This window comes from Salmo trutta, unplaced genomic scaffold (genome assembly GCF_901001165.1).
Source record: "Salmo trutta unplaced genomic scaffold, fSalTru1.1, whole genome shotgun sequence".
NCBI classification, from domain to species: domain Eukaryota; kingdom Metazoa; phylum Chordata; class Actinopteri; order Salmoniformes; family Salmonidae; genus Salmo; species Salmo trutta.
Genome location: NW_021822709.1, coordinates 34,111 through 61,270, shown reverse-complemented (window position 1 = coordinate 61,270; position 27,160 = coordinate 34,111). Strand labels below are relative to the sequence as shown.

Below are 27,160 nucleotides of genomic sequence, written 5' to 3'. Positions count from 1 at the left end.
CATGGTTAGCAGATGTTATTGGTCACATACACATGGTTAGCAGATGTTATTGGTCTCATGGTTAGCAGATGTTATTGGTCCATACACATGGTTAGCAGATGTTAATGCGAGTGTAGAGAAATGCTTGTGCTTCTAGTTCCAACAGTGCAGTAATATCTAACAAGTAATCTAACAATTCCACAACAAATACCTAATACACACACATCTAAAGGGGTGAATGAGAATATGTACATGTAAGTATATGGATGGTATAAAATACAGTAAATACATATGAGCAATGTAAGATATGTAAACATTATTAAAGTGGCGTCATTTAGTGGCATTGTATAAAGTGACAAGTGATCCGTTTATTAAAGTGGCCCGTGATTGGGTCTTAATGTAAGCAGCAGCCTCTCTGAGTAGGTATGGGTAAAAGTGACTTGGCAATCAGATGGATAATAAACAGAGTAGCAGCAGTGTATGTGAATCTCTCTCTCTCTCTCTCTCTCCCTCCCTCGCAACTATCTCTCTCCCTCTCCCCCTCTCCCTCCCTCTCCCTCCCTCTCCCCCTCTCCCTCCCTCTCTCCCTCTCCCCCTCTCCCTCCCTCTCCCTCTCTCCCTCTCCCCCTCTCCCTCCCTCTCCCTCTCCCCCTCTCCCTCCCTCCCTCCCTCCCTCCCTCTCTCTCTCCCTCCCTCTCCCTCCCAGTGTGGGCTCCTGTTTGTGTTCAGACGCCCAGGGTAATCCGTTGCGGCCTCGCTAGTAGATAGCTGAGAACAGTAACGGGGCCGAGTGAAACCGTTAAATCCATGTTGTCGCCGGTATGGACTTTAAGAAGAGCCGATATGGAAGGTAGGCAGAATATTATTCTAGACAGAGGAATTAATATTACTCTGATAAAGGGACGTTTTATTCAACTACTTAACTAATATTGTTGTTTGTTGGTTAGTTGACAGTTGGGGTTGGATTGGGTTGGTTGATGGTTGGAGTTAAGTTGGTTGGAGTTAGGTTGGTTGGAGTTAGGTTGGTTGGAGTTAGGTTGGTTGGGGTTAGGTTGGTTGGAGTTGGGTTGGTTGATGGTTGGGGTTGGGTTGGTTGATGGTTGGGGTTGGGGTTGGTTGGGGTTAGGTTGGTTGGTTGATGGTTGGGGTTGGGTTGGGTTGGTTGATGGTTGGGGTTTGGTTGGTTGATGGTTGGGGTTGGGTTGGTTGATGGTTGGGGTTGGGTTGGTTGATGGTTGGGGTTGGGTTGGTTGATGGTTGGGGTTGGGTTGGTTGATGGTTGGTTGATGGTTGGGGTTAGGTTGGTTGATGGTTGGAGTTGGGTGTCTGATAGCTGATGTGAAGCCATGTGCACCGATGCGCTTGGGGACAAGTGTGTGTGCGTGTGCGTGCGTGAGTGTGTGTGTCTGTGTGTGTGTGTGTGTGTGCGTGTGTGTGTGCGTGCGCGTGCGTGTGTGTGTGTCTTGCCACTAGCAGGATTCAGAAACAGATCCTCTGAGATGTAAAGATCTGGTGGACCAGACGCCACGTCTGATACTCAGCATTACTAACATTCTGTTCATTCTGTTCACTGCTGCAGATTATAGTTCCCCATTCTAACGCAACAAGCAGAATGAGAGAGAGAGAGCAGGTGAAAGTTCAAGCCCAGTCGAGGTAGACACAGCCACCCCACTATGGAGGGAGAGAGGGGGAGGGAAAGAGAGAGGGAGAGAGGGGGAGGGAAAGAGAGAGGGGGAGGGAAAGAGAGAGGGAGAAAGGGGGAGAGAGAGGGAGAGAGGGGGAAGATGGAGTGAGAGAGAGGGAGAGAGGGGGAGGGAAAGAGAGAGGGGGAGAGGGGGAAGATGGAGAGAGAGGGAGGGAAAGAGAGAGGGAGAGAGGGGGAAGATGGAGGGAGAGAGAGGGAGAGAGGGGGAGGGAAAGAGAGGGAGAGAGAGGTAGAGAGAGGGGGAAGATGGAGGTAGAGAGAGGGGGAGAGGGGGAAGATGGAGGTAGAGAGAGGGAGAAGATGGAGGGAGGGAGGGAGGGAGGGAGAGAGGGGGAGGGAAAGAGAGAGGGAGAGAGGGGGAGGGAAAGAGAGAGGGAGAGAGGGGGAAGATGGAGGTAGAGAGAGGGAGGGAGGGGGAGGGAAAGAGAGAGGGAGAGAGGGGGAAGATGGAGGTAGAGAGAGGGAGAGAGAAAGAGAGAGGGAGAGAGGGGGGAAGATGGAGGTAGAGAGAGGGAGTGAGAGATGGAGGGGGAGATATGGGCAGAGTTGGAGGCAGAGTTGGAGGCAGAGTGCCCCTCTTTTGGAGGATAACAATGCTTCCTCTGATCAGAGCCTTTGTCCCTTCAGGCTCACTGAGACACACACACACACACACACACACACACACACACACACACACACACACACACACACACACACACACACACACACACACACACACATACACACCTGTCGTCCATTAGCTGACAGAATCAAATCAAATCACATGTGGTGTGTCACATGCTCTGAAAACAACAGGTGTAGAACTTAACGGGAAATGCTTACTTACAAGCCCTTAACTCTATTTCTTGAACTGCATTGTTGGTTAAGAAAATATTTAGTAAGGTAATTGGTGACTGGAGAGTGATGGACCACAGTGAGACCAACCACCCTCTCACTCTGCTATTGAAGAGATACTGGTACTGTAGGCTTTTGCTCCAGCCCTGCTCTAATAACTCAGTTTACAAATCAGCACCTCTCACCACCTTTATGAGCTGAATAAGGCCTGTTAGAGCAGCCTCCACATCCCGTATCTCTCTAGGTAACTAAAACCTTTATGAGCTGAATAAGGCCTGTTAGAGCAGCCTCCACATCCCGTATCTCTCTAGGTAACTAAAACCTTTATGAGCTGAATAAGGCGTGTTAGAGCAGCCTCCACATCCCGTATCTCTCTAGGTAACTAAAACCTTTATGAGCTGAATAAGGCGTGTTAGAGCAGCCTCCACATCCCGTATCTCTCGGTAACTAAAACCTTTATGAGCTGAATAAGGCGTGTTAGAGCAGCCTCCACATCCCGTATCTCTCTAGGTAACTAAAACCTTTATGAGCTGAATAAGGCCTGTTAGAGCAGCCTCCACATCCCGTATCTCTCTAGGTAACTAAAACCTTTATGAGCTGAATAAGGCGTGTTAGAGCAGCCTCCACATCCTGTATCTCTCTAGGTAACTAAAACCTTTATGAGCTGAATAAGGCGTGTTAGAGCAGCCCCCACATCCTGTATCTCTCTAGGTAACTAAAACCTTTATGAGCTGAATAAGGTGTGTTAGAGCAGCCTCCACATCCCGTATCTCTCTAGGTAACTAAAACCTTTATGAGCTGAATAAGGTGTGTTAGAGCAGCCCCCACATCCCGTATCTCTCTAGGTAACTAAAACCTTTATATGGGGAAATGGATCATCTTATACATCAAAATGGTAGAAATGGATTTAGAGAAAATACTGAAAGGGATTTAAAGAAAATACTGAAAGTGATTTAGAGAAAATACTGAAACGGATTTAGAGAAAATACTGAAACGGATTTAGAGAAAATACTGAAACGGATTTAGAGAAAATACTGAAACGGATTAGAGAAAATACTGAAACAGATTTAGAGAAAATACTGAAAGGGATTTAGAGAAAATACTGAAACAGATTTAGAGAGAATACTGAAAGGGATTTAGAGAAAATACTGAAAGGGATTTAGAGAAAATACAAACAGATTTAACACAATGTGTGGAATGACGCAACTAACCAAACAACATGGAAGTAAATAGCTACCCTGAACCCCGTCACACAGCTTCTGCTCGTGGGACTCTGTGTGGAATCAGCTGTCCTGGCGTCACTACCCTGAAACCTGCGGTGTGTGTGTGTGTGTGTGTGTGTGTGTGTGTGTGTGTGTGTGTGTGTGTGTGTGTGTGTGTGTGTGTGTGTGTGTGTGTGTGTGTGTGTGTGTGTGTGTGTGTGTGTGTGTGTGTGTGTGTGTGTGTGTGTGTGTGTGTGTGTGTGTTGACTTATGAAATGTGGTTTCATAACATGTCCAGATGTGCCTCTCTCTGTAAACTGGGATTGAGAGAGATTTACTGCTGATTAAAGACACACACACACACACACACACACACACACACACACACACACACACACACACACACACACACACACACACACACACACACACACACACACACACACACACACACTAGCATGGGCTGCTATGCATAGAGCCAGAGTTAGGTTTTAAGGTGGATGTCAGAGCTCAGCAGTACCTGACAGTACTTATAGAGGCCAGGAGACACATTAAACAGTCAGGATCCTGGTTGTGTTCAGCAGTATCCTGGTTGTGTGTTATCCTGGTTCATGAATGGCAGGGTTCAGCAGTATCCTGGTTGAATGGCAGAGTTCAGCAGTATCCTGGTTGAATGGCAGAGTTCAGCAGTATCCTGGTTGAATGGCAGAGTTCAGCAGTATCCTGGTTCATGAATGGCAGAGTTCAGCAGTATCCTGGTTGAATGGCAGATTTCAGCAGTATCCTGGTTCATGAATGGCAGAGTTCAGCAGTATCCTGGTTGAATGGCAGAGTTCAGCAGTATCCTGGTTGAATGGCAGAGTTCAGCAGTATCCTGGTTGAATGGCAGAGTTCAGCAGTATCCTGGTTGAATGGCAGAGTTCAGCAGTATCCAGGTTGTGTTCAGCAGTATCCTGGTTGTGTTCAGCAGTATCCTGGTTGAATGGCAGAGTTCAGCAGTATCCTGGTTGAATGGCAGAGTTCAGCAGTATCCTGGTTGAATGTCAGAGTTCAGCAGTATCCTGGTTGTGTTCAGCAGTATCCTGGTTGTGTTCAGCAGTATCCTGGTTGTGTTCAGCAGTATCCTGGTTGTGTTTTCCAGGTTCATGAATGGCAGAGTTCAGCAGTATCCTGGTTGTGTTCAGCAGTATCCTGGTTGAATGGCAGAGTTCAGCAGTATCCTGGTTGTGTTCAGCAGTATCCTGGTTGTGTTCAGCAGTATCCAGGTTGTGTTCAGCAGTATCCAGGTCGTGTTCAGCAGTATCCTGGTTGTGTTCAGCAGTATCCTGGTTGAATGGCAGAGTTCAGCAGTATCCTGGTTGTGTTCAGCAGTATCCTGGTTGTGTTCAGCAGTATCCAGGTTGTGTTCAGCAGTATCCAGGTTGTGTTCAGCAGTATCCTGGTTGTGTTCAGCAGTATCCTGGTTGTGTGTTCCAGGTTCATGAATGGCAGAGTTCAGCAGTATCCTGGTTGTGTTCAGCAGTATCCTGGTTGTGTTCAGCAGTATCCAGGTTGTGTTTTCCAGGTTCATGAATGGCAGAGTTCCATCCAGTAAGAGATATCGACCTACAGACTACGAACACGCCGCCAACTGTGCCACACATGGAGTGAGTTACACACACAACCTATCTACAGATTCATCTCTTTATCTCTGGTTCTACCCATAATGCCTTGTTTACCCATGATCCTCCACAGCTCTGGATCATCCCCAGCCTGGTGGGCGGGTCTGTACTCTACTTCCTGTCTGTGGACCAATGGCAGGCTGCTGCTGCCTGGTTGTACGGGGCGGGGCTTAGTGGTCTATTCATCTCCTCCACTCTGTTTCACACCGTGGCCTGGAAGATCAGACACCTCCGGTTAGTATCTCTGATCAGACACCTCCGGTTAGTATCTCTGATCAGTATCTCTGATCAGACACCTCCGGTTAGTATCTCTGATCAGACACCTCCGGTTAGTATCTCTGATCAGACACCTCCGGTTAGTATCTCTGATCAGACACCTCCGGTTAGTATCTCTGATCAGACACCTCCGGTTAGTATCTCTGATCAGACACCTCCGGTTAGTATCTCTGATCAGACACCTCCGGTTAGTATCTCTGATCAGTATCTCTGATCAGACACCTCCGGTTGGTATCTCTGATCAGACACCTCCGGTTAGTATCTCTGATCAGACACCTCCGGTTAGTATCTCTGATCAGACACCTCCGGTTGGTATCTCTGATCAGACACCTCCGGTTGGTATCTCTGATCAGACACCTCCGGTTAGTATCTCTGATCAGACACCTCCGGTTAGTATCTCTGATCAGTATCTCTGGTCAGACACCTCCGGTTAGTATCTCTGATCAGACACCTCCGGTTAGTATCTCTGATCAGACACCTCCGGTTAGTATCTCTGATCAGACACCTCCGGTTAGTATCTCTGATCAGACACCTCCGGTTAGTATCTCTGATCAGACACCTCCGGTTAGTATCTCGGATCAGACACCTCCGGTTAGTATCTCTGATTCTGGTCAGACACCTCCGGTTAGTATCTCTGATCAGACACCTCCGGTTAGTATCTCTGATCAGACACCTCCGGTTAGTATCTCTGATCAGACACCTCCGGTTAGTATCTCTGATCAGACACCTCCGGTTAGTATCTCCGATCAGACACCTCCGGTTAGTATCTCTGATCAGACACCTCCGGTTAGTATCTCTGATCAGACACTTCCGGTTAGTATCTCCGATCAGACACCTCCGGTTAGTATCTCTGATCAGACACCTCCGGTTAGTATCTCTGATCAGACACCTCTGTCTTTATTTCAAATTCAATTTAAGGGGCTTTATTGGTGTGGGATAGGTATGTTTACATTGCCAAAGCAAGTGAAACAGATAAACAAAAGTGAAATAAACAATAAAAACTGAACAGTAAACATTACACTCACAGAAGTTCCAAAGGAATAGAGAGACATTTCAGATGTCATGTCATGTCTACAGTGTTGTAACGATGTGCAAATAGTTAAAGTCCAAAAGGGAAAATAAATCAACATAAATATGGGTTGTATTTACAATGGTGTTTGTTCTTCACTGGTTGCCCTTTTCTTGTGACAACAGGTCACAAATCTTCCTGCTGTGATGGAACACTGTGGTATTTCACCCAGTAGATATGGGAGTTTGTCAAAATTAGATTTGTTTTTTCATTCTTTGTGGGTCTGTGTAATCTGAGGGAAATATGTGTCTCTAATATGGTCATACATTTGGGCAGGAGGTTAGGAAATGCATCTCAGTTTCCACCTCATTTTGTGGGCAGTGTTGCACATAGCCTGTCTTCTCTTGAGAGCCAACAGTGACCTTTCTCAATAGCAAGGCTATGCTCACTGAGTCTGTACATAGTCAAAGCGTCTGTTAAGTTTGGGTCAGTCACAGTGGTCAGGTATTCTGCCTCTGTGTACTCTCTGTTTAGGGCCAAAGAGCATTCTTGTTTGCTTTGTTTTTTTTGTTAATTCTTTCCAAAGTAAATATCTTTTTTGTTTTCACATGATTTGGTTGGGTCTAATTGTGTTGCTGTCCTGGGTCTCTGTGGGGTCTGTTTGTGAACAGAGCCCCAGGACCAGCTTACTTAGGGGGACTCTTCTCCAGGTTCATCTCTCTGTAGGTGATGGCTTTGTTATGGAAGGTTTGGGAATCGCTTCCTTTTAGGTGGTTGTAGAATTTAACGGCTTTTTTCTGGATTATGATAATTAGCGGCTATCAGCCTAATTCTGCTCTGCGTTATTTGATGTTTAAACGTTGTCTGTCTGGATTATTTGAGTGTTTCCCAATACTGAAGGATCCTGGTTGTCTATGTTCTGAGAGTCTGTCATTGTTTCCCAATACTGAAGGATTATGGTTGCCTATGTTCTGAGAGTCTGTCAGTGTTTCCCAATACTGAAGGATCCTGGTCCTCTATGTTCTGAGAGTCTGTCAGTGTTCCCCAATACTGAAGGATCCTGGTTGTCTATGTTCTGAGAGTCTGTCAGTGTCCCCCAATACTGAAGGATCCTGGTTGTCTATGTTCTGAGAGTCTGTCAGTGTTCCCCAATACTGAAGGATCCTGGTCCTCTATGTTCTGAGAGTCTGTCAGTGTTCCCCAATACTGAAGGATCCTGGTCCTCTATGTCCTGAGAGTCTGTCAGTGTTCCCCAATACTGAAGGATCCTGGTCCTCTATGTTCTGAGAGTCTGCCAGTGTTCCCCAATACTGAAGGATCCTGGTCCTCTATGTTCTGAGAGTCTGTCAGTGTCCCCCAATACTGAAGGATCCTGGTCCTCTATGTTCTGAGAGTCTGTCAGTGTTTCCCAATACTGAAGGATCCTGGTTCTGAGAGTCTGTCAGTGTCCCCAATACTGAAGGATCCTGGTCCTCTATGTTCTGAGAGTCTGTCAGTGTCCCCCAATACTGAAGGATCCTGGTCCTCTATGTTCTGAGAGTCTGTCAGTGTTTCCCAATACTGAAGGATCCTGGTCCTCTATGTTCTGAGAGTCTGTCAGTGTTCCCCAATACTGAAGGATCCTGGTTGTCTATGTTCTGAGAGTCTGTCAGTGTCCCCAATACTGAAGGATCCTGGTCCTCTATGTTCTGAGAGTCTGTCAGTGTTCCCCAATACTGAAGGATCCTGGTTGTCTATGTTCTGAGAGTCTGTCAGTGTTCCCCAATACTGAAGGATCCTGGTCCTCTATGTTCTGAGAGTCTGCCAGTGTCCCCAATACTGAAGGATCCTGGTCCTCTATGTTCTGAGAGTCTGTCAGTGTTTCCCAATACTGAAGGATCCTGGTTGTCTATGTTCTGAGAGTCTGTCAGTGTTCCCCAATACTGAAGGATCCTGGTTGTCTATGTTCTGAGAGTCTGTCAGTGTTCCCCAAAACTGAAGGATCCTGGTCGTCTATGTTCTGAGAGTCTGTCAGTGTTCCCCAATACTGAAGGATCCTGGTCCTCTATGTTCTGAGAGTCTGCCAGTGTTTCCCAATACTGAAGGATCCTGGTCCTCTATGTTCTGAGAGTCTGTCAGTGTCCCCAATACTGAAGGATCCTGGTCCTCTATGTTCTGAGAGTCTGTCAGTGTTCCCCAATACTGAAGGATCCTGGTTCTGAGAGTCTGTCAGTGTTCCCCAATACTGAAGGATCCTGGTTGTGAGAGTCTGTCAGTGTTCCCCAATACTGAAGGATCCTGGTCCTCTATGTCCTGAGAGTCTGTCAGTGTCCCCCAATACTGAAGGATCCTGGTTGTCTATGTTCTGAGAGTCTGTCAGTGTCCCCCAATACTGAAGGTTCCTGGTTGTCTATGTTCTGAGAGTCTGTTAGTGTTCCCCAATACTGAAGGATCCTGGTTGTGAGAGTCTGTCAGTGTTCCCCAATACTGAAGGATCCTGGTCCTCTATGTTCTGAGAGTCTGTCAGTGTTCCCCAATACTGAAGGATCCTGGTTGTGAGAGTCTGTCAGTGTTCCCCAATACTGAAGGATCCTGGTTGTGAGAGTCTGTCAGTGTCCCCAATACTGAAGGATCCTAGTCCTCTATGTCCTGAGAGTCTGCCAGTGTTCCCCAATACTGAAGGATCCTGGTTGTCTATGTTCTGAGAGTCTGTCAGTGTTTCCCAATACTGAAGGATCCTGGTCCTCTATGTTCTGAGAGTCTGTCAGTGTCCCCCAATACTGAAGGATCCTGGTCCTCTATGTTCTGAGAGTCTGTCAGTGTCCCCAATACTGAAGGATCCTGGTCCTCTATGTTCTGAGAGTCTGTCAGTGTTCCCCAATACTGAAGGATCCTGGTCCTCTATGTTCTGAGAGTCTGTCAGTGTTCCCCAATACTGAAGGATCCTGGTCCTCTATGTTCTGAGAGTCTGTCAGTGTTCCCCAATACTGAAGGATCCTGGTCCTCTATGTTCTGAGAGTCTGTCAGTGTTCCCCAATACTGAAGGATCCTGGTTGTGAGAGTCTGTCAGTGTTCCCCAATACTGAAGGATCCTGGTCCTCTATGTCCTGAGAGTCTGTCAGTGTTCCCCAATACTGAAGGATCCTGGTTGTGAGAGTCTGTCAGTGTTCCCCAATACTGAAGGATCCTGGTTATGAGAGTCTGTCAGTGTCCCCAATACTGAAGGCTCCTAGTCCTCTATGTCCTGAGAGTCTGTCAGTGTTCCCCAATAATGAAGGATCCTGGTCCTCTATGTTCTGAGAGTCTGTCAGTGTTCCCCAATACTGAAGGATCCTGGTCCTCTATGTCCTGAGAGTCTGTCAGTGTTCCCCAATACTGAAGGATCCTGGTCCTCTATGTTCTGAGAGTCTGCCAGTGTTCCCCAATACTGAAGGATCCTGGTCCTCTATGTTCTGAGAGTCTGTCAGTGTCCCCCAATACTGAAGGATCCTGGTCCTCTATGTTCTGAGAGTCTGTCAGTGTTTCCCAATACTGAAGGATCCTGGTTCTGAGAGTCTGTCAGTGTCCCCAATACTGAAGGATCCTGGTCCTCTATGTTCTGAGAGTCTGTCAGTGTTTCCCAATACTGAAGGATCCTGGTCCTCTATGTTCTGAGAGTCTGTCAGTGTTCCCCAATACTGAAGGATCCTGGTTGTCTATGTTCTGAGAGTCTGTCAGTGTTCCCCAATACTGAAGGATCCTGGTCCTCTATGTTCTGAGAGTCTGCCAGTGTCCCCAATACTGAAGGATCCTGGTCCTCTATGTTCTGAGAGTCTGTCAGTGTTTCCCAATACTGAAGGATCCTGGTTGTCTATGTTCTGAGAGTCTGTCAGTGTTCCCCAATACTGAAGGATCCTGGTTGTCTATGTTCTGAGAGTCTGTCAGTGTTCCCCAAAACTGAAGGATCCTGGTCGTCTATGTTCTGAGAGTCTGTCAGTGTTCCCCAATACTGAAGGATCCTGGTCCTCTATGTTCTGAGAGTCTGCCAGTGTTTCCCAATACTGAAGGATCCTGGTCCTCTATGTTCTGAGAGTCTGTCAGTGTCCCCAATACTGAAGGATCCTGGTCCTCTATGTTCTGAGAGTCTGTCAGTGTTCCCCAATACTGAAGGATCCTGGTTCTGAGAGTCTGTCAGTGTTCCCCAATACTGAAGGATCCTGGTTGTGAGAGTCTGTCAGTGTTCCCCAATACTGAAGGATCCTGGTCCTCTATGTCCTGAGAGTCTGTCAGTGTCCCCCAATACTGAAGGATCCTGGTTGTCTATGTTCTGAGAGTCTGTCAGTGTCCCCCAATACTGAAGGTTCCTGGTTGTCTATGTTCTGAGAGTCTGTTAGTGTTCCCCAATACTGAAGGATCCTGGTTGTGAGAGTCTGTCAGTGTTCCCCAATACTGAAGGATCCTGGTCCTCTATGTTCTGAGAGTCTGTCAGTGTTCCCCAATACTGAAGGATCCTGGTTGTGAGAGTCTGTCAGTGTTCCCCAATACTGAAGGATCCTGGTTGTGAGAGTCTGTCAGTGTCCCCAATACTGAAGGATCCTAGTCCTCTTTGTCCTGAGAGTCTGCCAGTGTTCCCCAATACTGAAGGATCCTGGTTGTCTATGTTCTGAGAGTCTGTCAGTGTTTCCCAATACTGAAGGATCCTGGTCCTCTATGTTCTGAGAGTCTGTCAGTGTCCCCCAATACTGAAGGATCCTGGTCCTCTATGTTCTGAGAGTCTGTCAGTGTCCCCAATACTGAAGGATCCTGGTCCTCTATGTTCTGAGAGTCTGTCAGTGTTCCCCAATACTGAAGGATCCTGGTCCTCTATGTTCTGAGAGTCTGTCAGTGTTCCCCAATACTGAAGGATCCTGGTCCTCTATGTTCTGAGAGTCTGTCAGTGTTCCCCAATACTGAAGGATCCTGGTCCTCTATGTTCTGAGAGTCTGTCAGTGTTCCCCAATACTGAAGGATCCTGGTTGTGAGAGTCTGTCAGTGTTCCCCAATACTGAAGGATCCTGGTCCTCTATGTCCTGAGAGTCTGTCAGTGTTCCCCAATACTGAAGGATCCTGGTTGTGAGAGTCTGTCAGTGTTCCCCAATACTGAAGGATCCTGGTTATGAGAGTCTGTCAGTGTCCCCAATACTGAAGGCTCCTAGTCCTCTATGTCCTGAGAGTCTGCCAGTGTTCCCCAATACTGAAGGATCCTGGTTGTCTATGTTCTGAGAGTCGGTCAGTGTTCCCCAATACTGAAGGATCCTGGTCCTCTATGTTCTGAGAGTCTGTCAGTGTTCCCCAATACTGAAGGATCCTGGTCCTCTATGTTCTGAGAGTCTGTCAGTGTTCCCCAATACTGAAGGATCCTGGTCCTCTATGTTCTGAGAGTCTGTCAGTGTTCCCCAATACTGAAGGATCCTGGTCCTCTATGTTCTGAGAGTCTGTCAGTGTTCCCCAATACTGAAGGATCCTGGTCCTCTATGTTCTGAGAGTCTGTCAGTGTTCCCCAATACTGAAGGATCCTGGTTGTGAGAGTCTGTCAGTGTTCCCCAATACTGAAGGATCCTGGTCCTCTATGTTCTGAGAGTCTGTCAGTGTTCCCCAATACTGAAGGATCCTGGTTGTGAGAGTCTGTCAGTGTTCCCCAATACTGAAGGATCCTGGTTATGAGAGTCTGTCAGTGTCCCCAATACTGAAGGCTCCTAGTCCTCTATGTCCTGAGAGTCTGCCAGTGTTCCCCAATACTGAAGGATCCTGGTTGTCTATGTTCTGAGAGTCGGTCAGTGTTCCCCAATACTGAAGGATCCTGGTCCTCTATGTTCTGAGAGTCTGTCAGTGTTCCCCAATACTGAAGGATCCTGGTCCTCTATGTTCTGAGAGTCTGTCAGTGTTCCCCAATACTGAAGGATCCTGGTCCTCTATGTTCTGAGAGTCTGTCAGTGTCCCCAATACTGAAGGATCCTGGTCCTATATGTTCTGAGAGTCTGTCAGTGTCCCCAATACTGAAGGATCCTGGTCCTCTATGTTCTGAGAGTCTGTCAGTGTTCCCCAATACTGAAGGATCCTGGTCCTATGTTCTGAGAGTCTGTCAGTGTTCCCCAATACTGAAGGATCCTGGTTGTGAGAGTCTGTCAGTGTTCCCCAATACTGAAGGATCCTGGTCCTCTATGTCCTGAGAGTCTGTCAGTGTTCCCCAATACTGAAGGATCCTGGTTGTGAGAGTCTGTCAGTGTTCCCCAATACTGAAGGATCCTAGTCCTCTGTGTCCTGAGAGTCTGCCAGTGTTCCCCAATACTGAAGGATCCTGGTTGTCTATGTTCTGAGAGTCTGTCAGTGTTTCCCAATACTGAAGGATCCTGGTTGTCTGTGTTCTGAGAGTCTGCCAGTGTTCCCCAATACTGAAGGATCCTGGTTGTCTGTGTTCTGAGAGTCTGCCAGTGTTCCCCAATACTGAAGGATCCTGGTTGTCTATGTTCTGAGAGTCTGTCAGTGTTTCCCAATACTGAAGGATCCGGGTCCTCTATGTTCTGAGAGTCTGTCAGTGTCCCCAATACTGAAGGATCCTGGTTGTGAGAGTCTGTCAGTGTTTCCCAATACTGAAGGATCCTGGTCCTCTATGTTCTGAGAGTCTGTCAGTGTCCCCAATACTGAAGGATCCTGGTCCTCTATGTTCTGAGCGTCTGTCAGTGTTCCCCAATACTGAAGGATCCTGGTCCTCTATGTTCTGAGAGTCTGTCAGTGTCCCCCAATACTGAAGGATCCTGGTTGTCTATGTTCTGAGAGTCTGTCAGTGTCCCCAATACTGAAGGATCCTGGTTGTCTATGTTCTGAGAGTCTGTCAGTGTTCCCCAATACTGAAGGATCCTGGTTCTGAGAGTCTGTCAGTGTCCCCAATACTGAAGGATCCTGGTCCTCTATGTTCTGAGAGTCTGTCAGTGTTCCCCAATACTGAAGGATCCTGGTCCTCTATGTTCTGAGAGTCTGTCAGTGTTCCCCAATACTGAAGGATCCTGGTCCTCTATGTTCTGAGAGTCTGTCAGTGTCCCCCAATACTGAAGGATCCTGGTTCTGAGAGTCTGTCAGTGTCCCCAATACTGAAGGATCCTGGTCCTCTATGTTCTGAGAGTCTGTCAGTGTTCCCCAATACTGAAGGATCCTGGTCCTCTATGTTCTGAGAGTCTGTCAGTGTTCCCCAATACTGAAGGATCCTGGTTGTCTATGTTCTGAGAGTCTGTCAGTGTTCCCCAATACTGAAGGATCCTGGTTGTCTATGTTCTGAGAGTCTGTCAGTGTTCCCCAAAACTGAAGGATCCTGGTCGTCTATGTTCTGAGAGTCTGTCAGTGTTCCCCAATACTGAAGGATCCTGGTCCTCTATGTTCTGAGAGTCTGCCAGTGTTTCCCAATACTGAAGGATCCTGGTCCTCTATGTTCTGAGAGTCTGTCAGTGTCCCCAATACTGAAGGATCCTGGTCCTCTATGTTCTGAGAGTCTGTCAGTGTTCCCCAATACTGAAGGATCCTGGTTCTGAGAGTCTGTCAGTGTTCCCCAATACTGAAGGATCCTGGTTGTGAGAGTCTGTCAGTGTTCCCCAATACTGAAGGATCCTGGTCCTCTATGTCCTGAGAGTCTGTCAGTGTCCCCCAATACTGAAGGATCCTGGTTGTCTATGTTCTGAGAGTCTGTCAGTGTCCCCCAATACTGAAGGTTCCTGGTTGTCTATGTTCTGAGAGTCTGTTAGTGTTCCCCAATACTGAAGGATCCTGGTTGTGAGAGTCTGTCAGTGTTCCCCAATACTGAAGGATCCTGGTCCTCTATGTTCTGAGAGTCTGTCAGTGTTCCCCAATACTGAAGGATCCTGGTTGTGAGAGTCTGTCAGTGTTCCCCAATACTGAAGGATCCTGGTTGTGAGAGTCTGTCAGTGTCCCCAATACTGAAGGATCCTAGTCCTCTTTGTCCTGAGAGTCTGCCAGTGTTCCCCAATACTGAAGGATCCTGGTTGTCTATGTTCTGAGAGTCTGTCAGTGTTTCCCAATACTGAAGGATCCTGGTCCTCTATGTTCTGAGAGTCTGTCAGTGTCCCCCAATACTGAAGGATCCTGGTCCTCTATGTTCTGAGAGTCTGTCAGTGTCCCCAATACTGAAGGATCCTGGTCCTCTATGTTCTGAGAGTCTGTCAGTGTTCCCCAATACTGAAGGATCCTGGTCCTCTATGTTCTGAGAGTCTGTCAGTGTTCCCCAATACTGAAGGATCCTGGTCCTCTATGTTCTGAGAGTCTGTCAGTGTTCCCCAATACTGAAGGATCCTGGTCCTCTATGTTCTGAGAGTCTGTCAGTGTTCCCCAATACTGAAGGATCCTGGTTGTGAGAGTCTGTCAGTGTTCCCCAATACTGAAGGATCCTGGTCCTCTATGTCCTGAGAGTCTGTCAGTGTTCCCCAATACTGAAGGATCCTGGTTGTGAGAGTCTGTCAGTGTTCCCCAATACTGAAGGATCCTGGTTATGAGAGTCTGTCAGTGTCCCCAATACTGAAGGCTCCTAGTCCTCTATGTCCTGAGAGTCTGCCAGTGTTCCCCAATACTGAAGGATCCTGGTTGTCTATGTTCTGAGAGTCGGTCAGTGTTCCCCAATACTGAAGGATCCTGGTCCTCTATGTTCTGAGAGTCTGTCAGTGTTCCCCAATACTGAAGGATCCTGGTCCTCTATGTTCTGAGAGTCTGTCAGTGTTCCCCAATACTGAAGGATCCTGGTCCTCTATGTTCTGAGAGTCTGTCAGTGTCCCCAATACTGAAGGATCCTGGTCCTCTATGTTCTGAGAGTCTGTCAGTGTCCCCAATACTGAAGGATCCTGGTCCTCTATGTTCTGAGAGTCTGTCAGTGTTCCCCAATACTGAAGGATCCTGGTCCTATGTTCTGAGAGTCTGTCAGTGTTCCCCAATACTGAAGGATCCTGGTTGTGAGAGTCTGTCAGTGTTCCCCAATACTGAAGGATCCTGGTCCTCTATGTCCTGAGAGTCTGTCAGTGTTCCCCAATACTGAAGGATCCTGGTTGTGAGAGTCTGTCAGTGTTCCCCAATACTGAAGGATCCTAGTCCTCTGTGTCCTGAGAGTCTGCCAGTGTTCCCCAATACTGAAGGATCCTGGTTGTCTATGTTCTGAGAGTCTGTCAGTGTTTCCCAATACTGAAGGATCCTGGTTGTCTGTGTTCTGAGAGTCTGCCAGTGTTCCCCAATACTGAAGGATCCTGGTTGTCTGTGTTCTGAGAGTCTGCCAGTGTTCCCCAATACTGAAGGATCCTGGTTGTCTATGTTCTGAGAGTCTGTCAGTGTTTCCCAATACTGAAGGATCCGGGTCCTCTATGTTCTGAGAGTCTGTCAGTGTCCCCAATACTGAAGGATCCTGGTTGTGAGAGTCTGTCAGTGTTTCCCAATACTGAAGGATCCTGGTCCTCTATGTTCTGAGAGTCTGTCAGTGTCCCCAATACTGAAGGATCCTGGTCCTCTATGTTCTGAGCGTCTGTCAGTGTTCCCCAATACTGAAGGATCCTGGTCCTCTATGTTCTGAGAGTCTGTCAGTGTCCCCCAATACTGAAGGATCCTGGTTGTCTATGTTCTGAGAGTCTGTCAGTGTCCCCAATACTGAAGGATCCTGGTTGTCTATGTTCTGAGAGTCTGTCAGTGTTCCCCAATACTGAAGGATCCTGGTTCTGAGAGTCTGTCAGTGTCCCCAATACTGAAGGATCCTGGTCCTCTATGTTCTGAGAGTCTGTCAGTGTTCCCCAATACTGAAGGATCCTGGTCCTCTATGTTCTGAGAGTCTGTCAGTGTTCCCCAATACTGAAGGATCCTGGTCCTCTATGTTCTGAGAGTCTGTCAGTGTTCCCCAATACTGAAGGATCCTGGTCCTCTATGTTCTGAGAGTCTGTCAGTGTTCCCCAATACTGAAGGATCCTGGTTGTGAGAGTCTGTCAGTGTTCCCCAATACTGAAGGATCCTGGTCCTCTATGTCCTGAGAGTCTGTCAGTGTTCCCCAATACTGAAGGATCCTGGTTGTGAGAGTCTGTCAGTGTTCCCCAATACTGAAGGATCCTGGTTATGAGAGTCTGTCAGTGTCCCCAATACTGAAGGCTCCTAGTCCTCTATGTCCTGAGAGTCTGCCAGTGTTCCCCAATACTGAAGGATCCTGGTTGTCTATGTTCTGAGAGTCGGTCAGTGTTCCCCAATACTGAAGGATCCTGGTCCTCTATGTTCTGAGAGTCTGTCAGTGTTCCCCAATACTGAAGGATCCTGGTCCTCTATGTTCTGAGAGTCTGTCAGTGTTCCCCAATACTGAAGGATCCTGGTCCTCTATGTTCTGAGAGTCTGTCAGTGTCCCCAATACTGAAGGATCCTGGTCCTATATGTTCTGAGAGTCTGTCAGTGTCCCCAATACTGAAGGATCCTGGTCCTCTATGTTCTGAGAGTCTGTCAGTGTTCCCCAATACTGAAGGATCCTGGTCCTATGTTCTGAGAGTCTGTCAGTGTTCCCCAATACTGAAGGATCCTGGTTGTGAGAGTCTGTCAGTGTTCCCCAATACTGAAGGATCCTGGTCCTCTATGTCCTGAGAGTCTGTCAGTGTTCCCCAATACTGAAGGATCCTGGTTGTGAGAGTCTGTCAGTGTTCCCCAATACTGAAGGATCCTAGTCCTCTGTGTCCTGAGAGTCTGCCAGTGTTCCCCAATACTGAAGGATCCTGGTTGTCTATGTTCTGAGAGTCTGTCAGTGTTTCCCAATACTGAAGGATCCTGGTTGTCTGTGTTCTGAGAGTCTGCCAGTGTTCCCCAATACTGAAGGATCCTGGTTGTCTGTGTTCTGAGAGTCTGCCAGTGTTCCCCAATACTGAAGGATCCTGGTTGTCTATGTTCTGAGAGTCTGTCAGTGTTTCCCAATACTGAAGGATCCGGGTCCTCTATGTTCTGAGAGTCTGTCAGTGTCCCCAATACTGAAGGATCCTGGTTGTGAGAGTCTGTCAGTGTTTCCCAATACTGAAGGATCCTGGTCCTCTATGTTCTGAGAGTCTGTCAGTGTCCCCAATACTGAAGGATCCTGGTCCTCTATGTTCTGAGCGTCTGTCAGTGTTCCCCAATACTGAAGGATCCTGGTCCTCTATGTTCTGAGAGTCTGTCAGTGTCCCCCAATACTGAAGGATCCTGGTTGTCTATGTTCTGAGAGTCTGTCAGTGTCCCCAATACTGAAGGATCCTGGTTGTCTATGTTCTGAGAGTCTGTCAGTGTTCCCCAATACTGAAGGATCCTGGTTCTGAGAGTCTGTCAGTGTCCCCAATACTGAAGGATCCTGGTCCTCTATGTTCTGAGAGTCTGTCAGTGTTCCCCAATACTGAAGGATCCTGGTCCTCTATGTTCTGAGAGTCTGTCAGTGTTCCCCAATACTGAAGGATCCTGGTCCTCTATGTTCTGAGAGTCTGTCAGTGTCCCCCAATACTGAAGGATCCTGGTTCTGAGAGTCTGTCAGTGTCCCCAATACTGAAGGATCCTGGTCCTCTATGTTCTGAGAGTCTGTCAGTGTTCCCCAATACTGAAGGATCCTGGTCCTCTATGTTCTGAGAGTCTGTCAGTGTTCCCCAATACTGAAGGATCCTGGTTGTCTATGTTCTGAGAGTCTGTCAGTGTTCCCCAATACTGAAGGATCCTGGTTGTCTATGTTCTGAGAGTCTGTCAGTGTTCCCCAATACTGAAGGAACCTGGTCCTCTATGTTCTGAGAGTCTGTCAGTGTTCCCCAATACTGAAGGATCCTGGTCCTCTATGTTCTGAGAGTCTGTCAGTGTCCCCAATACTGAAGGATCCTGGTCCTCTATGTTCTGAGAGTCTGTCAGTGTTTCCCAATACTAACGGGAAAAAACCCAGCCTGGCGCGTACACACGAAACACATAACAATTAAAATATCACACAAAGACATGGAGGGGAACAGAGGAATAAATACATGCAGTGTGATTAGGGAATGAAAACCAGGTGTGCAGGGAACAAGACAAAACAAATGGATACATGAAGAATGACGCGGCGATGGCTAGAAAGCCAGTGACATCGACCGCCAAACGCTGCCTGAACAAGGAGAGGAAGTCGTGACATTCCCCCCCCCCCCCCGACGTGCAGCTCCAGCAGCGCGTCGGCACTGGCCTCGGGGACGACCCAGAGGGCGAGGCGCAGGGCGATCCGGCCGGCGACGGTGGAACTCCCGCAGCAGTTCAGGGTCCAACACATCCGCCACCGGAACCCAGCACCTCTCCTCCGATCCGTACCCCTCCCACTCCACGAGGTACTGAAGGCCCCCCGCCCGACGTCTTGAATCCAGGATGGAACGAACAGAGTACGCCGGGGGTGGAGGAACCTCCTGCACCTCAGATTCCTGGAGCGGACCAACCACCACCGGCCTGAGGAGAGACACATGGAACGAGGGGTTAATACGGTAATCAGGTGGAAGCTGTAACCTGTAACACACCTCGTTCACTCTCCTCGGGACTTTGAATGGCCCCACAAACCGCGGGCCCAGCTTCCGGCAGGGCAGGCGGAGGGGCAGGTTTCGGGTCGAGAGCCAGACCCGGTCCCCCGGTGCGAACACCCGGGCCTCACTGCGGTGACGGTCTGCGCCCACTTTCTGGCGCAGCACGGCACGCTGAAGGTGGACATGGGCGGCGTCCCATGGTTCCTCCACGCGCCGGAACCAGTCGTCTACCGCAGGAGCCTCGGTTTGACGCTGATGTCAAGGAGCCAGAACTGGCTGATACCCAAATACACACTGGAAGGGGGTGAGGTTAGTGGAGGAGTTGCGGAGCGAGTTCTGGGCCATCTCTGCCCAGGGCACGAATGCAGCCCACTCCCCCGGCCAGTCCTGGAAATAGGACCTCAGAAACCAACCCACATCCTGGTTTACTCTCTCCACCTGCCCGTTACTCTCTGGGTGAAAACCTGAGGTAAGGCTGACTGAGACCCCCAGTGGTTCCATGAACGCCTTCCAGACCCTCGACGTGAACTGAGGACCCCGATCAGACACTATGTCCTCAGGCACCCCGTAGTGCCGGAAGACGTGTGTAAACAAGGCCTCCGCAGTCTGTAGGGCCGTAGGGAGACCGAGCAAAGGGAGGAGACGACAGGACTTAGAAAAACGATCCACAATGACCAGGATCGCGGTGTTACCCTGTGAGGGAGGAAGATCGTTAAGGAAATCTACTGATAGGTGCGACCACGGCCGTTGTGGAACGGGTAAGGGTTGTAACTTACTTCTGGGCAGGTGCCTAGGAGACTTGCACTGGGTGCACACCGAGCAGGAGGAAACATAAACCCTCACGTCCTTTGCCAAGGTGGGCCACCAGTACATCCCAGTCAGACAGCGCACCGTCCGACCAATACCCGGATGACCAGAGGAGGGTGATGTGTGGGCCCAATAGATCAACTGGTCATGGACAGCAGACGGGACGTACAGACGCCCAGCGGGACACTGGAGGGGAGTGGGCTCTGTACGCAACGCCTGCTCAATGTCCGCGTCCAGCTCCCACACGACCGGCGCTACCAGGCAGGAGGCCGGGAGAATGGGAGTCTGATCCATGGGCCGCTCCTCTGTGTCATACAGCCGGGACTGTGCGTCTGCCTTCATATTCTGGGAACCTGGTCTGTAGGACAGGGTAAACAAAAAACGGGTAAAGAACATGGCCCACCTAGCCTGACGAGGATTCAGTCTCCTCGCTGCTCGGATGTACTCCAGGTTGCGGTGGTCAGTCCAGATGAGAAAAGGGTGTTTAGCCCCCTCAAGCCAATGTCTCCACGCCTTCAAAGCTTTAACCACAGCCAACAGCTCCCGGTCCCCCACATCATAGTTCCGCTCTGTCCGGCTGAGCTTCTTCGAGAAGAAAGCACAGGGGCGGAGCTTCGGTGACGTGCCCGAGTGCTGAGAGAGCACAGCTCCTATCCCAGCCTCGGACGGGTCCACCTCCACAATGAACGCCAAAGAGGGATCCGGATGGGCCAGCACGGGAGCCGAGGTAAACAGAGCTCTCAGGTGCCCAGCAGTGAGGTAATGGGAGCAGCCACCTGGCCAAAACCCCGGATAAACCTCCGGTAGTAATTGGAAAACCCTAAAAAAACCCTGCACCTCGCTGTGGCGATGAGAGGTAGCGGGTAACTGTACCACACCGTGATTTGATTGAGACCTCGATAGTCAATGAACGGGCGCAGACCTCCCTCCTTCTTCACAAAAAAGAAACTCGAGGAGGCGGGTGAAGTGGGGGACTGAATGTACTATAATAACTGTGTATAATAACTGTTTATAACACCTGTGTGTGTATAATAACTGTTTATAATACCTGTGTGTGTATAATAACTGTTTGCAATAACTGTAATAACTGTGTATAATAACTTTATTACTGTATAATAACTGTTCATAATAACTGTGTATAATAACTTTATAATAACTGTGTGTATAATAACTGTGTGTAATAACTGTGTGTAATAACTGTGTGTATAATAACTGTATAATAACTGTGTATAATAACTGTGTGTAATAACTGTGTGTAATAACTGTGTGTAATAACTGTGTATAGTAACTGTGTATAGTAACTGTGTGTAATAACTGTGTGTGTAATAACTGTGTGTAATAACTGTGTGTGTAATAACTGTGTGTATAATAACTGTGTGTAATAACTGTGTGTAATAACTGTGTGTGTAATAACTGTGTGTGTAATAACTGTGTGTGTAATAACTGTGTGTAATAACTGCGTGTATAATAACTGTGTGTATAGTAACTGTGTGTAATAACTGTGTGTAATAACTGTGTGTAATAACTGTGTGTAATAACTGTGTGTATAATAACTGTATAATAACTGTGTGTAATAACTGTGTGTAATAACTGTGTATAATAACTGTGTATAATAACTGTGTGTAATAACTGTGTAATAACTGCGTGTATAATAACTGTGTGTGATAACTGTGTGTATAATAACTGTGTGTAATAACTGTGTATAATAACTGTGTGTAATAACTGTGTGTAATAACTGTGTATAATAACTGTGTAATAACTGTGTGTATAATAGCTGTGTGTGTAAAATAACTGTGTAATAACTGTGTAATAACTGTGTGTAATAACTGTGTGTAATAACTGTGTGTAATAACTGTGTGTGTAATAACTGTGTGTATAATAACTGTGTGTGTAATAACTGTGTGTATAATAACTATGTGTGTAATAACTGTGTGTATAATAACTGTGTATAATAACTGTGTGTGGAATAACTGTGTGTGTAATAACTGTGTGTAATAACTGTATAATAACTGTGTGTAATAACTGTGTGTAATAACTGTATGTAATAACTGTGTGTATAATAACTGTGTGTGTAATAACTATATAATAACTGAGTATAATAACAGTGTGTAATAACTGTGTATAATAACTGTGTGTAATAACTGTGTATAATAACTGTGTGTATAATAACTGTGTGTGTAATAACTGTGTGTATAATAACTGCGTGTAATAACTGTGTGTAATAACTGTGTGTGTAATAACTGTGTGTAATAACTGTGTGTGTAATAACTGTGTGTGTAATAACTGTGTGTGTAATAGCTGTGTGTAATAACTGTGTGTGTAATAACTGTGTAATAACTGTGTGTAATAACTGTGTGTAATAACTGTGTGTGTAATAACTGTGTGTATAATAACTATGTGTGTAATAACTGTGTGTATAATAACTGTGTATAATAACTGTGTGTGGAATAACTGTGTGTAATAACTGTGTGTGTAATAACTGTGTGTTATAACTGTGTATAATAACTGTGTGTAATAACTGTGTGTAATAACTGTGTGTGTAATAACTGTGTGTAATAACTGTGTGTATAATAACTGTGTGTGTAATAACTATATAATAACTGAGTATAATAACTGTGTGTAATAACTGTGTATAATAACTGTGTAATAACTGTGTGTAATAACTGTGTGTGTAATAACTGTGTATAATAACTGTGTGTATAATAACTGTGTGTGTAATAACTGTGTGTATAATAACTGCGTGTAATAACTGTGTGTATAATAACTGTGTGTATAATAACTGTGTGTATAATAACTGCGTGTAATAACTGTGTGTAATAACTGTGTGTGTAATAACTGTGTGTATAATAACTGTGTGTAATAACTGTGTGTAATAACTGTGTGTGTAATAACTGTGTGTATAATAACTGTGTGTGTAATAGCTGTGTGTAATAACTGTGTGTGTAATAACTGTGTAATAACTGTGTGTAATAGCTGTGTGTAATAACTGTGTGTATAATAACTGTGTGTGTAATAACTGTGTGTAATAACTGTGTGTATAATAACTGTGTGTGTAATAACTGTGTGTGTAATAACTGTGTGTAATAACTGTGTGTAATAACTGTGTGTGTAATAACTGTGTGTATAATAACTGTGTGTAATAACTGTGTGTAATAACTGTGTGTGTAATAACTGTGTGTATAATAACTGTGTGTGTAATAGCTGTGTGTAATAACTGTGTGTGTAATAACTGTGTAATAACTGTGTGTAATAACTGTGTGTAATAACTGTGTGTATAATAACTGTGTGTGTAATAACTGTGTAATAACTGTGTGTGTAATAACTGTGTGTAATAACTGTGTGTAATAACTGTGTGTGTAATAACTGTGTGTATAATAACTGTGTGTGTAATAGCTGTGTGTAATAACTGTGTGTGTAATAACTGTGTAATAACTGTGTGTAATAACTGTGTGTAATAACTGTGTGTATAATAACTGTGTGTGTAATAACTGTGTAATAACTGTGTGTAATAACTGTGTGTATAATAACTGTGTGTGTAATAACTGTGTGTAATAACTGTGTGTAATAACTGTGTATAATAACTGTGTGTGTAATAACTGTATAATAACTGTGTGTAATAACTGTGTGTATAATAACTGTGTGTGTAATAACTGTGGTCTCTCTACAGTATAGTGGAGCAGCGTTTCCACATGTGTGACAGAATGGCCATCTACTTCTTCATCGCTGCTTCCTACACCCCCTGGTAGGTGTGTGTGTGTGTACACCCCCTGGTAGGTGTGTGTGTGTGTGTGTGTGTGTACACCCCCTGGTAGGTGTGTGTGTGTACACCCCCTGGTAGGTGTGTGTGTGTGTGTGCACCCCCTGGTAGGTGTGTGTGTACCCCCTGGTAGGTGTGTGTGTGTGTGTGTGTGTGTGTGTGTGTGTGTGTGTGTGTGTGTGTGTGTGTGTGTGTGTGTGTGTGTGTATATGTGTGTATATGTCAACATAAATGGGCATATCAACAGGAGAGGGAGTATGGAAATCAAACCGCTAATTGGGCAGATTTGTTGCCACTCAATAACGTTTTTTGGCTGCGCCTGTGAGAGCATTTTAGCTAAGCCTAACCCTTTTCCTAAACTTAACCTCATTCTCCTAACCTGCTACGTTAGTTCTCCCTAACCTGCTACGTTAATTCTCCTAACATGCTACGTTAATTCTCCTAACCTGCTGCGTTAATTCTCCTAACCTGCTACGTTAATTCTCCTAACCTGCTGCGTTAATTCTCCTAACCTGCTAAGTTAATTCTCCTAACCTGCTACGTTAATTCTCCTAACCTGCCACGTTAATTCTCCTAACCTGCTACGTTAGTTCTCCTAACCTGCTACGTTAATTCTCCTAACCTGCTACGTTAATTCTCCTAACCTGCTACGTTAGTTCTCCTAACCTGCTACGTTAATTCTCCTAACCTGCTACGTTAATTCTCCTAACCTCCTACGTTAATTCTCCTAACCTGCTACGTTAATTCTCCTAACCTGCTACGTTAATTCTCCTAACCTGCTACGTTAATTCTCCTAACCTGCCACGTTAATTCTCCTAACCTGCTACGTTAATTCTCCTAACCTGCTACGTTAATTCTCCTAACCTGCTACGTTAATTCTCCTAACCTGCTACAGTACGTTAATTCTCTTAACCTGCTACGTTAATTCTCCTAACCTGCAACGTAAACGAAGCATCATTATCGCTACACAGGAACTGACCAATGAAAACGCGTTAACAAACAAAAAACGTCGCTCAATCAAAACTGTCTGACCAATCACAGAGCGCTGATGTTACACCCACTTATTCCACCAATCCCACGGTCACACACCTTCCATATGAAGCTCCCCGTACCTGAGTCCATGGTCATGTGTTTCCAGGTTAATACTGAGGGAGTTGGGTCCATGGTCATGTGTTTCCAGGTTAATGCTGAGGGAGTTGGGTCCATGGTCATGTGTTTCCAGGTTAATAATGAGGGAGTTGGGTCCATGGCCATGTGTTTCCAGGTTAATACTGAGGGAGTTGGGTCCATGGTCATGTGTTTCCAGGTTAATGCTGAGGGAGTTGGGTGTTTCCAGGTTAATACTGAGGGAGTTGGGTCCATGGTCATGTGTTTCCAGGTTAATGCTGAGGGAGTTGGGTCCATGGTCATGTGTTTCCAGGTTAATGCTGAGGGAGTTGGGTCCATGGTCATGTGTTTCCAGGTTAATGCTGAGGGAGTTGGGTGTTTCCAGGTTAATGCTGAGGGAGTTGGGTGTTTCCAGGTTAATGCTGAGGGAGTTGGGTCCATGGTCATGTGTTTCCAGATTAATGCTGAGGGAGTTGGGTTATGTGTTTCCAGGTTAATGCTGAGGGAGTTGGGTCATGTGTTTCCAGGTTAATACTGAGGGAGTTGGGTCCATGGTCATGTGTTTCCAGGTTAATGCTGAGGGAGTTGGGTCCATGGTCTTGTGTTTCCAGATTAATGCTGAGGGAGTTGGGTCATGTGTTTCCAGGTTAATACTGAGGGAGTTGGGTCCATGGCCATGTGTTTCCAGGTTAATGCTGAGGGAGTTGGGTCCATGGTCATGTGTTTCCAGGTTAATGCTGAGGGAGTTGGGTGTTTCCAGGTTAATGCTGAGGGAGTTGGGTGTTTCCAGGTTAATGCTGAGGGAGTTGGGTGTTTCCAGGTTAATGCTGAGGGAGTTGGGTGTTTCCAGGTTAATGCTGAGGGAGTTGGGTGTTTCCAGGTTAATGCTGAGGGAGTTGGGTGTTTCCAGGTTAATAATGAGGGAGTTGGGTGTTTCCAGGTTAATGCTGAGGGAGTTGGGTGTTTCCAGGTTAATGCTGAGGGAGTTGGGTGTTTCCAGGTTAATGCTGAGGGAGTTGGGTGTTTCCAGGTTAATGCTGAGGGAGTTGGGTGTTTCCAGGTTAATGCTGAGGGAGTTGGGTGTTTGCAGGTTAATGCTGAGGGAGTTGGGTCCGTGGTCATGTCACATGCGGTGGATTATCTGGATCATGGCAGTTATCGGCTCCACATATGTCTTCTACTTCCACGAGAGGTACCACACACACACACGCACACACGCACACACGCGCACACGCATGCGCGCACACACACACACACACACACACACACACACACACACACACACACACACACACACACACACTCGCACTCGCACACGCACTCACACACACACACACACACACTAACACACGCACACCACTATCCCTGACGTTAATGATCTGAGGTGATGTCACTCCCTGCAGGTATAAACTGGTGGAGTTACTAGGATACGTGGCCATGGGGGCGGGGCCTGCACTGGTCATCCTGTCCATGGTAACACACGCACACACACACACACCAATTGATCGTCCAGAAACATTTACCTAAAGTCAATGTTCCAATTTTCAAAGTAGTTTATCCCCTAAGCCCTGACCGTGTGTGTGTGTGTGTGTGTGTGTGTGTGTGTGTGTGTGTGTGTGTGTGTGTGTGTGTGTGTGTGTGTGTGTGTGTGTGTTGCAGGCGGACACGGCAGGTTTGTGTGAGCTGGCGGTGGGCGGGATTTTCTATGTAGTGGGTGTGGCCTTCTTTAAGAGCGATGGAGTCGTCCCATTCGCTCACGCCATCTGGCACCTGTTCGTTGCCATGGGAGCAGCTACACACTACTACGCTATCTGGAGACACCTGTACACACCTGGACACTGAGACACACACACACACACACACACACACAAACACACACCTAACGTGGTGCTAGCTAAACAGTGATCTGGTCTGACTGTTTATTATTAGTTGTAGTAGTAATAGAATGATCTCTTTCTCTGTCCAATTAGAGACAGGAATCAATGTACTACCAGAAGGATCTCTGTCCAATTAGAGACAGGAATCTCTGTCCAATTAGAGACAGGAATCAATTAAATACCAGAAGGATCTCTGTCCAATTAGAGACAGGAATCAATGAACTACCAGAAGGATCATCAAGGACAACAACCACCCGAGCCACTGCCTGTTCACCCTGCTATCATCCAGAAGGCGAGGTCAGTACAGGTGCATGAAAGCTGGGACCGAGAGACTGAAAAACAGCTTCTATCTCAAGGCCATCAGACTGTTAAACAGCCATCACTAACACTGAGTGGCTGCTGCCAACATACTGACTCATCTCCAGCCACTTTAATAATAAAAAATTGATGTAATA

General features: G+C 46.8%; 1 protein-coding gene and 1 long non-coding RNA gene across 4 annotated transcripts in view; one reads left to right on the top strand and one right to left on the bottom strand.

Annotated features, from left to right (window-relative positions):
* The window catches only part of LOC115183950 (uncharacterized), a 69,701-nt gene extending 65,817 nt beyond the window's left edge, over positions 1–3,884 (bottom strand). Inside the window, exons 1-2 of the long non-coding RNA XR_003874133.1 lie at positions 3,378–3,884; positions 2,710–3,310 (exon numbers count right to left, since the gene is read on the bottom strand). This is a non-coding gene — a long non-coding RNA (uncharacterized LOC115183950). The remainder of the gene's footprint in view (positions 1–2,709; positions 3,311–3,377) is intronic.
* Positions 675–26,845, top strand: LOC115183948 (monocyte to macrophage differentiation factor 2). Of its 3 annotated transcripts, none has more exons than XM_029744933.1 (9): positions 675–829; positions 4,865–4,881; positions 4,932–4,988; positions 5,274–5,369; positions 5,458–5,618; positions 23,632–23,706; positions 25,919–26,020; positions 26,232–26,301; positions 26,488–26,845. In XM_029744933.1, exons 2-9 carry the CDS (start codon positions 4,873–4,875, stop codon positions 26,668–26,670), a joined length of 753 nt encoding a protein of 250 aa, XP_029600793.1. In that variant the 5' UTR covers positions 675–829; positions 4,865–4,872; the 3' UTR covers positions 26,671–26,845. The 3 variants fall into 3 exon arrangements, with proteins under 3 accessions (XP_029600793.1, XP_029600791.1, XP_029600794.1); XM_029744931.1 differs by having other exon boundaries at positions 4,865–4,896; positions 4,947–4,988; XM_029744934.1 differs by lacking the exons at positions 4,865–4,881; positions 4,932–4,988 and having other exon boundaries at positions 679–829; positions 5,288–5,369.
* Positions 26,846–27,160: the final 315 nt, after the last annotated feature.